This window comes from Haliaeetus leucocephalus, unplaced genomic scaffold (assembly GCF_000737465.1).
Source record: "Haliaeetus leucocephalus isolate CR32 unplaced genomic scaffold, Haliaeetus_leucocephalus-4.0 Scaffold147, whole genome shotgun sequence".
In the NCBI taxonomy this organism is placed as follows: Eukaryota; Metazoa; Chordata; class Aves; order Accipitriformes; family Accipitridae; genus Haliaeetus; species Haliaeetus leucocephalus.
The window spans coordinates 1,265,737-1,276,076 of NW_010972583.1; the positions used below are offsets into that span (position 1 = coordinate 1,265,737).

The 10,340-nt window shown below is 46.0% G+C and overlaps 1 protein-coding gene across 1 annotated transcript; it reads left to right on the plus strand.

Moving 5' to 3' along the window:
• Window positions 1-21: 21 nt before the first annotated feature.
• On the plus strand, window positions 22-9,767 carry PTGER3 (prostaglandin E receptor 3 (subtype EP3)). The gene is made up of 2 exons (XM_010561498.1): window positions 22-855; window positions 9,480-9,767. Exons 1-2 carry the CDS (start codon window positions 22-24, stop codon window positions 9,765-9,767), a joined length of 1,122 nt encoding a protein of 373 aa, XP_010559800.1.
• Window positions 9,768-10,340: the final 573 nt, after the last annotated feature.

Sequence of the window (10,340 nt, forward strand, 5' to 3'; positions counted from 1 at the left end):
CCGCCGCCGTAGTCCGCCGGGATGCGCCGCTGGCCGCAGTGCCGGGACGAGCCCAACGGCACCGAGGCCGGCGCCATGGGGCAGCGGGACAACGGGACGGGGCGGGCGGCGGAGGGCTGCAGCGCCGTCTCGGTGGCGTTCCCGCTGACCATGATGATCACCGGCGTCGTGGGCAATGCCCTGGCCATGCTGCTGGTCTCCCGCAGCTACCGGGCCAAGGAGAGCCGGCGGAAGCGATCCTTCCTGCTGTGCATCGGCTCCCTGGCGCTCACCGACCTGCTGGGGCAGCTGCTGACCAGCCCCATCGTCATCTCCGTCTACTTGTCCGACCGCGCCTGGGACGCCGTCGACCCCTCGGGCCACCTCTGCGCCTTCTTCGGCTTCAGCATGACCTTCTTCGGCCTCTGCCCGCTCTTCATCGCCAGCGCCATGGCCGTGGAGAGGACGCTGGCCATCCGGGCGCCCCACTGGTACGCCAGCCACATGAAGACGCGGGTGACGAAGGCGGTGCTGCTCGGCATCTGGCTGGCCGTCTTCGCCTTCGCCCTCCTGCCCGTCGCCGGCCTGGGCCAGTACACGCTGCAGTGGCCCGGCACCTGGTGCTTCATCGGCACCGGCGACAGCCAGCTCACCGGCAGCCTCTTCTTCGCCTCCACCTTCGCCGTCCTGGGGCTCCTCTCCCTCGTGGTGACGGTGGCCTGCAACCTGGCCACCATCGAGGCCTTGGTGTCTCGTTGTCGGACCAAAGCGACCGCGTCCCGCTCCAGCAAGCAGTGGGGGCGAATCGCCACGGAGACACTGATCCAGCTCTTGGGGATCATGTGTGTCCTTTCGGCCTGCTGGTCACCGCTGCTGGTAGGTCGCCTTGCCGCCCCCCAGGCTTCCTCCCTCCCTCCCTTCGGGCAGGAGGCAGGATGGTCCCCCCCGGAGAGAGAGCCGCCGGCCTGGGCAGGGTGGGAGGCTGCGGTGGTTGAGGTTCCTCACGGGCAGTATGGCCGTGAGCGGCCTCTGAGGAGAGAAGGCAGGGACAGGGACGGAGCCTGGGGGGTGTCGGGTGTGGAAAGCCGGTAGGAGAGAAGGCTGGGAGAGGGTAGCCCAAGCGCAGCACAGTTGGAAAAAATAAAGGCGGAGGAACTGGAGTCGTAAGGAGGGACCCTGAGGACAACGAGGGTCTTGTACAGAGGGGAAGGGCAGGACGCGAGGAGACCCTGGGTCTGGGAGCGGGAGGCTGGAGTCGGCGCTGCTCGTGGCACGGAGCCACGGGCAGATGGAGGGGGGAGCGGGAGCAGCTGGGGCCGGCTGCGGGCTCCAGCGGCAGGGAGGGCGCGCTCTGCTCCTGCCCGGCACGGCGTACCTGCTCGACAGCACCGGAGGGGACAAGGGGAACCAGAACCTGCTTGTTCCTTGTGTGGGGGAACCTGCGAGGAAGTTTATCGAGACCCTGCTGTGATGGAGCCCTCTGCTCATGGGAGACAGCCCTTTACGGGTTTTTACTTGCCCCCACCTTGCAGCAAAACTTACTTCAGTGCTTTATGAGGAAAGGTATGACTTGAGGCTTCGCGAGTGCCTTCTGGTTTTCAGCAGATTGCTCGCTGTACCGTATTTACGGCAGCATTCTAGGGGTTTTGTTTCTGGCTTTTTAAAGGACCCTTGCATTTCTTTCTACCATTTTGTCATTCCTCACTTAGGCCCTTTCTTTCTTGTCAAACTGGGGTAAACCCCTCCTCATGATGTAGAAGTGGAGGAGGCTGAATCCACATCTCCTTCTGCCATGTGGGACAAGGGCACTACCCCATCTAAAAAGGCCAGCGTATTCTGCTGTCAGAAGATAGAATGATTTTTGGAAAGTTTGTACTTGGGATCCATAAGCAGGAAAGGGCTGAAGCTAGCTATGGTGATTTTGAAGTTTTGTGAAAGGTGCTTTTTGGCTGGAGAAGGATTTTTCTTCCCTCTGTGCACAGAGAACTTGAGCTCTCGTAAATGGGGGTGTGACAAGAGGAATGGCTGACAAAGCTAACGGCTGATGGGGATGAGGTAAAAATAGAAAACAAATTAATTTAGTAATGTTATCCTTGTAAATTAATTAAAATCCATCAAATCTCCAAAATAACCCAGCCCCAAAATAAATCAGAGGCTGTAAGTTAGCTTTCTGGAGATCATTAACAGCTTGTGACAAAAGTAAAATATGAAACCACACTGAAAATTTAGTGAGAACTTGAGAGCAGAGAATAACGTTCTGCTCCTCAAACGCCAAGGAACGTTAGATTTGGTAAGTTAAACCAGGAGACTGCCCCGTCACTGTTCCCGTGTCTCCGTGCATTGATTGCCCGCAGTCCCAGCCACCTTGGCTAGCCATTAACATCGCTGTGGCACATCCTGCCGTCCCGCTGACGTCTCCAGTTGAGTCCCAAGGGGAGACACTAGGATTTCTTTATTTTACAGAAGTTAACTGTTGCACGCTTGTCCATAATTAAACGTGAAAAAATTAGAAGGCATTTATTAAATGAAGGAAGTATGTTTGCTTCTCAGCCCTTGCTTTTGTAGCCTTTCCGTTGGGCGCAGGTTCTGCCCTCTGCAGCCAAGCCGGCAGGACCCATGCTGCTCCCCCGACCAGCTCCATGGGGGCCATGGAGCTGTTGCACCTGAGGGTTTAACCAGCCTTGTAGCATCGAGAGAAAATCCCCGAGATGAGGGACACTTTTTCTCTTCCTTCAGAACCTGAGTACTCGGAAAAATCAGTGAGGATGCAGGGATTCCCCTTGGTGGTTTGCTTCCTGTGGCATTTTTGCAGGTTTAACAGCCAGAAGTCAAATCGATACAGCTGCCCCCTGCTCTACTGAATGGATCTGTGGGAAGTGTTACTGGGATGAGTTAACAGAGCAGAGCCTGGGTCAGAAAGCCTGTTGTAAACAATGCTGAGACCTCCAGAAAACGCTCAGGGAGCTGGTAAGAGAGAGCAAGGCTTCTCGGAGTTTTGGCCGTGGAAGGTGAACTGACTCCTTGGCGAGGAGCCTGATGCTCCGAGTCAAAGGCAGGGCCAGTTGAAGAGCTACTGGTTGGCAATGCTTTGTGTGTGTTTTACGATCATGTGGAGGACTGCTGCCCCACTGGGTGACACAGCCGTAAGCCAGAGTGAATTTGTAAACAGTGCGGCAGCAACATGTGAAAGCATATCACTTGTTCTGTGGAGTTCTGCAAAATTTCTCTGTCTAGTCAGCATATTCTCCAGTCTTCATATTGTCAAAAACAAGAGTCATGACCACAGAAGCATTTTTATACATACACTTCAACTTTTTCTGTACAACTACAAAGTGCGATTTAGGAATAAGAGGCCAGATTTTAGGAAGAGTGACCCTGGGGTAATGCAAGTGCATTTTCAGTGAAAGCCAGATAGTAGAACTCATTTAACCTATAGCTGCATCATTTGGCAGTTGTAAGAAATTTAGTTGAAACAGGAATCCAGGGATTTTCAGATGAGATTTTTGTTTTTTTGAAAAAAGAAGTCTGAGTTTTAGAACTGAGAATTAACGCATTCTGACAACTATTTCTATTAGGTAAACAATGCCCTTTTACCCAGACAGTATTTTTAGACTTGATCTGTTGATGAAAATGACAAAATCAAATGTGATTAAACAGAAAAGTGAAACTTCTGATGATAGTGGCTATGCTCTTAACAGCTTAATGAAGTGTCCCGTCTTCTCTTGATTTGTGCTGGATTTGGTAGAAGAGTAGAAGTGCATATATAATGCAGGCGTTGTCTCCTTTTGTCGTGCACTCAGGTTCTGACTTGAATTCAGTATGGAGAACCTGGGAAAACACTCCACTTAAGTAAGATACTGCTTTATTGTAAGCGGTTTCCAGTTCATGCTAATCTATTTATTTTGGTGCTCAACTGTGGAGCATAACCATTGACCTAAGCTGACAGCAGATTGAAGTGAGTCTGAGGTAAAACAGAGGAAGCTATTCTTTGATTGCACAGAAACATTGGTGCAGTACAGACTGGAATTCTCATAATAATTCTTTTAGAGCTCCAGGCTACAAAACTATTCACTCACAGAGTTGTTTCAAGACTATTTAAAGCCAAAATGCTCAAGTATTCTGCTGCTTTTCCTTTTAAAATACTTCTTCTCCTTAACCCTCCTGTCAGACAGAAATTAAATACATTCTCCTTTACAGGTATTTTTATTAAAAATATATTATTTTGTAATATTTTTAGATGTGCAAAACATAGTTATGGAAAGCACGTTTACTTAGAGAGAAAAAAAGACAGCGATATCCCTGAGCTGCAAGGAAACTAGATGTCTCCTTTTCTATGAGTCAGTAACTCTTCTCGCTAATGCTCCACTTCCACCTGAGGCTGAAATAGCCACCTGTTTCAAAACTGCCCCAGCGTACTGATCATTTCAGTTTGGCCAAAAGACTGGATTTTCCTGGACTGTATTTGTCTAGGTGAGGTCACAACCGAATGGTAGAAATTAGAGCACATTTGTTGGAATCCCGCTAGACTTTGGTGGGACCTTGTCACGATTCCCTGCATCACTATCCTGCAAACATGTTCTTATGAAAATCCTCAGCCTCCTCCAGTAATTCTCCAAGAGGATTGTAAATGATTTCACTATCACATGTTTCTGAGAAACAAAGAAGTGATTTGCTTGAGGTTGCTCATGCCAGCTGTGCGGTGCTGCCCCACAGAAAGCAGCACGGCCTCAACGCGGAGCCGGCTCCGAGAAGCAGTTCTTCCCAGGACATGTTGGTACGTCTGTGGTCCGGGCACACTGGGAGGTGTTGGGTTGCCCTCCTGCAAGAAGGTTGCTAATAAAGATAGGTCATCAGATGCCATATAACTTAGATCCTTTCTGGGTTACTGTCAATCTGATGGATGAGCAGCTACAGTGAGGGGTGAACCGAGGTTAGAGTGGTGTGGATGCCAAACATGCCCTTCTGTAGTCTACTTGGCTGGACGTGTCTTAGCTTTGCCTGCGACAGGCAGTATTTCTACTTCAAAAAAGAAATCCATGTCCATGCTAGGCAATGGGAAGTTCTCTTTCAAGGGTCCACAGGCAGAGTCTGTCTTGGCAGTTGGCCTGCTCAAACTAAAGTCTTTCATTCTGCCTCAGCTTCAGCAGAGGCAGCAGAAGAGTACTAAAAATTTAATGAAACAAAATTACAATTTTGGTTTTAAAACAAGATGGTACATGACTATAGGTATTGTTAGTCACCACAAGGGAAAATCATACCCTGTCCATCGTGGCTTTCCATGGTTTACTCACGACAGCTGCTATTTGTATCTCATCAGGAGAACCCTCTCTTCCTCCCACGGCTTGCTTCTTTATGTGTGAGAGAATTGTTTAAGCAACAGGTTAGGGCTAATGGGAGAGGAGAAACAGTGTAAGAGGATGAATCCTCCTGTCTTCATGATGCATAGAAAACATGGGGGTTTTTTTGGAAGCTATCTCAAGAAAAGATTTTGCAGTTTGGGACCAGGAATTTCCCATCAGATTCTTACCCTGCATTCCAGACCAGCTACTCGGCTTGTGCTTGGCTGAAAAATGTGCCCCTTTAAGCACATCAACTGTTTTATTCTCCATCTTTTACTGCAGATAGCAGCAGTTTCCAACATAGTTTCTAAAACTGGAAAAATATCTTTGGGAAAGTTTTTGTCTCTTTTTTTTTTCCTATTTTTTCCCCCTAACTACAATGGAAGTTCATTCTAAACTTATTGCAATTTAATAGTAAGCTGCCTGGGACTCCCTGAGGTAACACAGACTGCCGATGTAAAGTTAAGCTGGTGGCAATATATCACAGTGATGGTTGCCAGCTGGGGAGCCCATGAAACAACCGCGAAAAGTTCTTGTGTACTACAATCCAACTTTATTCAAAACGCTGTAAAGATATCTCACAAAATGCATCTTGTCTTTGTTCTAAGTTTGAAAACCAGAGCAGTGGAGGTTTAATGTTATTATAAAACTACATCCAGTGATAACAGCAAAGTTATATCTACTCAGATTGAATAAATACAATTATCAGCTATATTATTATATGCATTTTGAGCCAAATTTGTTATTTGCATAAATTGTGTAGTTCCATTGACTTTATTCCACCTGATGTTGTTCCTCTACCTTTTGCAGTCTTTCTTTTAATTCATTTAGAAGACCAGTAGAGGCCATGATAAACAACCTCTAAGGATATCAAACAAATAAAATTTCCAGTAGAGCAATTGTTGGTCCAACAAGTATTCCAGTAAAGGAATATTACGTAATAACACCAAAAATAAGCAGCAGTTGTCTTCTTGGGAAATGTATTTTATTGGCCTGATATTTTTGTAGCTCCATGGGTTCACTAACAAAAGAGCAAGACAACAAGGTCTGCAAAACAAGGGTCATTGCAGAGTTCCCAAAGGAAGAGCTAGAAGATCTGATCTGGGAGAAAGTAATCTGAATACTGGGAATGACAAATGTGGTGTGGTTTCCGTTGGCTGTAACGTGGGCACAGCATATTTACATACTCTCTACTGCTACTCTTTATGGGATAGTAATGCTGCGGTCCCCGTCAGGAAGTGGGTTGTGCTGGACTCTGGTGGGCACAGGAGGCAGATACTGCAGGCAGCGTGGACCGAGCTGTGACAGCGACAGTGTCCTAAACAGACGGAGGTGGCAGAGAAAGTGTTAGGATTGCCATTGTGTGGGTCTGGTGCGCAAGTGGCGGTTTGATGTGTTCCGGGTCTGTATCTCTCTGTATTTTTAAAAAGCTCTACCAATGGCTACTTATTTTCACTTTTATTTAAATTAAATGTAGTAGATGGAATCCTCAACTGCTTCTATTTAAAGAAACAAAAACAATTCTACTTTGCTGTCCGAGCTGCCCTGCCTTCCAAAGTCATCTAAGTCTTTCCAAGGTCAACACATGGTTATTGATCTGGCACCCAGAATATCCCTTTGAATGGAAAAATCCTCCCCCGTAGCCTCTGCTCCTGGTCACTCTCGCTCTGACTGTCCCAGTTTATGGGGACAGCAGCAGTCCAGATGTGACCTTTCTGGGTGACACTCCTCTCTGAAGACAGCCTTCTGTGGGAAAACCTTGGCTGGGATCACTCGGCTTGCGGTGCTGCTGGTGCGGATTGTCTTGGTTCTTTCAAAAGGCTGAAGTCACGATGATGTGAATGACTGACTGCGAGTCTTGTCCCTCGGGCTGTTCCCTGCGTTTTCAGGACTGGCTGCCAGTTTATTTAGTGTATGGTACACCCCACCTTTGCAAAGACAGTGAATTAGGTGTGCATCAGAGCCGTTGTGCATGGGTATCCATCTCCTTGACATACACAGTAGACATATCAAAATGTGCAGACCTACTGCATCTCAGTTCCACAGGATTTCCAGACAGTAAATTCTGACAGTCAAAAGTCTTCCAGTCATGGCCAGGAGAGCTTTGCGCGCAAAGAAGGGACCTGTCGAGGAAAAGTTAGGTGTTCAGTAGCGCTGTCCTCGGAGCACGGAGCGCGGCACATGGGCCCTACCCCTGGCTTCCCAAGCATCAGGTCACTTGGCACTGCCACACTTCGGTCCGTGGTAGGAGCCGGTACCCAGCTTGTTACCTGACGTACACTGGGAAGCATGCCCCGTCCTCACATCAGCTCTGCTTTTTTCCTTGCTCTAAAGCTTCGTTGTGCATCACAGCCAGGTGTAAGAGCACGGCTATTTTCCCCATTATACAGCTGACACACACGTCGTTTGGCAGCGAGTTGCATGGCAAGCGCCCGCTCAGAAGCCATTTCGATCCCCGTGTTTATGGGCTCCTGGAAGAAACATCGCAGTACAAAATCTAATGTAGCTTATCTGTAGAGAGGCAACTAAAAGCCTCTGAAGTGATATATTTTTAAGCAGCTGTAGCTGGTACAGAAAACTTCACTGGCACTGACTAAACCATAGAAAATTATATCTATCTGACATCTCTCAAAATGTGATTCATATTTCCCATGGTTATGTATTAGTATGTGAGAGCATAACAACGCCAGCTCTGGTGAGCTCTCTCACCAGCTTTAAAAAAAACCCAAACAAAAAAAGCTTCTCACCATTTTTACCTGAATAAGCCGCAGCCTGATAACAAGTTGACGTCTTAATTTGGGAAATGAGGATGCACAAAGTATAGTTATTTTACTTGTACAAAGTATAGTTATTTTACTTGATTGAATCATTATAGTGCAGTCTTCAGTTTATAAGTCTTTTAAAGATTGTAAGCCTTCTGGCAACCCGTAAGAAAAATGGATCCTCTCTGCTGCCTGTACCCTACCAACAGCAGATATCTTCGCTGACACGTTGAAATACGAGTCATAAAATTACCTTAAAGTACAGATTTTGGGGTGAAAGTATTAATCAAAGCTGCCTCTTCTTTGGCTTTTCAGAATAAATGAGTGACTATTGCTGACCAGTGCTTATGTTCTGACATGTGCCATGCATGTAATACCTGGCAGGACCCCCATAGCCCTATGCTGCATAACTAGTATTGCAAATCGAGATGCTGCCATGCCTGATGGCATTTAATCCCCCCAGAATCAACCGGCTTGTTGCTTTTGGCTCCCAGGCCAGAGCTTGCTGATCTGTGCTGTGAGGTATGGGAGACATCAGTTACGGAAACTTCTACTTGTGTGAAACATTTTGCAGTGTAAATAGTGCCTCTCAGTCATGCCAGTTTGGATGCTGTAGGAAACAGATTCCTAAATATATCATATAATCACTGGGGGAGAAGAACTGAGGGGGGAAAGGAGGAAATACAGGTCAGGTTAATGCAAAATTTAGTCTGTGGCTTTTGACAAAAGAAAAAGATTTTTTTTTTCTTTTGACTTAAAATGTTTTCTTGACTCCTAGCCCAAAACACCTTTATTAATACTTTTAATTTGGCTCAGTTCATAATCAGAATTGTTTGCCTTAAAATCAAATTCTGAAATTTAGAAGTCATAGAATAAAACATCTTAGCTTTAAAATAAGAAGACATTTTTGTATTTGAAATTCTTTTTTCCTGACTTTTACTGTTCATAACATGATTTCAAAGAGCTCTACTCATCATGAGTTATTCAGCTCTTCCTTGTAATTGTGATAATATGATAATGATAAAATGAATCCCTTTAAGTCAATTTTGCAAGGTCAGTAATTTCCCTTCCTAGCCAAGGCCATCTTGAACCTCTAGGATTTAGCACACAGCTTTCTGTTGTGTCTCAAGCAGGGAAGCAGCATGTGCTGCCTTGGTTTAGCATGAGATCTGTAAGTCAGTCTGACTGATAGCTGAAAGGTATGATGTTTATCACTCATTTTACACACACACACAAACTGAGCTGCTCTCTCAATGCTTATTTGTTCTGATCACAGTTTTAATTGGGTGAGGGAGGAAAAAAACTTGACAGGATTTTGTCTTTAGGGATATTTGCATATAGTGATACACAGATAACAGTCTCCTAACATATATCACTTTCTCCTCCTAACTTTCCTTAGATAACGATGTTGAAGATGATCTTCAGCCACACATCGTTTGAACGCTGCAAGGGATTCTCCGGTGAAGCCCCAAGCTCAGAACTGCACAAAGAATGCAATTTCTTCTTGACAGCTGTGCGTTTGGCCTCACTAAACCAGATACTGGATCCATGGGTTTACCTGCTACTCAGAAAGATCCTCCTCCAGAAGTTCTGTCAAGCAGCCAATGCTGTCTCCAAGTGCTCTAACAATGAGTGGAAAGAGAGATCAATCACCTTGTCAGAGGAAATCCGACGGACAACAGCATGAAGGAGCATCGATCCATTTGCATGGAAACTACTTTTGCCAACAAGTACTCTTAAAATTTACTGTGAATAGGGGTATCTGTAACATGTTAGCAGCTGCATAAATAGCTGAAAATGGTATTAATGAGTGGACTTACAGTGCCAAACACTTATTTATCCAATGTGTCAAAAATTCTCAAATATGGAAGACGGAATTGGGTTTGTTTCTACATTTTGTTGTTATTGCCATTCATAACTGAGCTGCAGAACATGACGTTTCCTGTGCCTAAAATAGAGTTTGAAGAGAATTTTCGTGGGTTAAGGTAGAAAAAGTGGTTTTCCTATCAGGGGACACTTGGAACAGGTTCAACAGATTAAATTACTGAAGAGACCCACTCCTATATATATTGTAATACTAAGATTATCTACTTCAGAGAGTTCCTGGTTTTTTTTTTTGAAGGGACAGGGGGAGAAAGGGGCAAAAAATATAGGAATTAAAGGAAGACCAAATTAGGAGACTTAATTTGGATGTCAGTGGCTTAAAACTGAAAAGGTTGTGTTGTAGCAACAATGGTACATCATCTCTTTCGAGAACTGA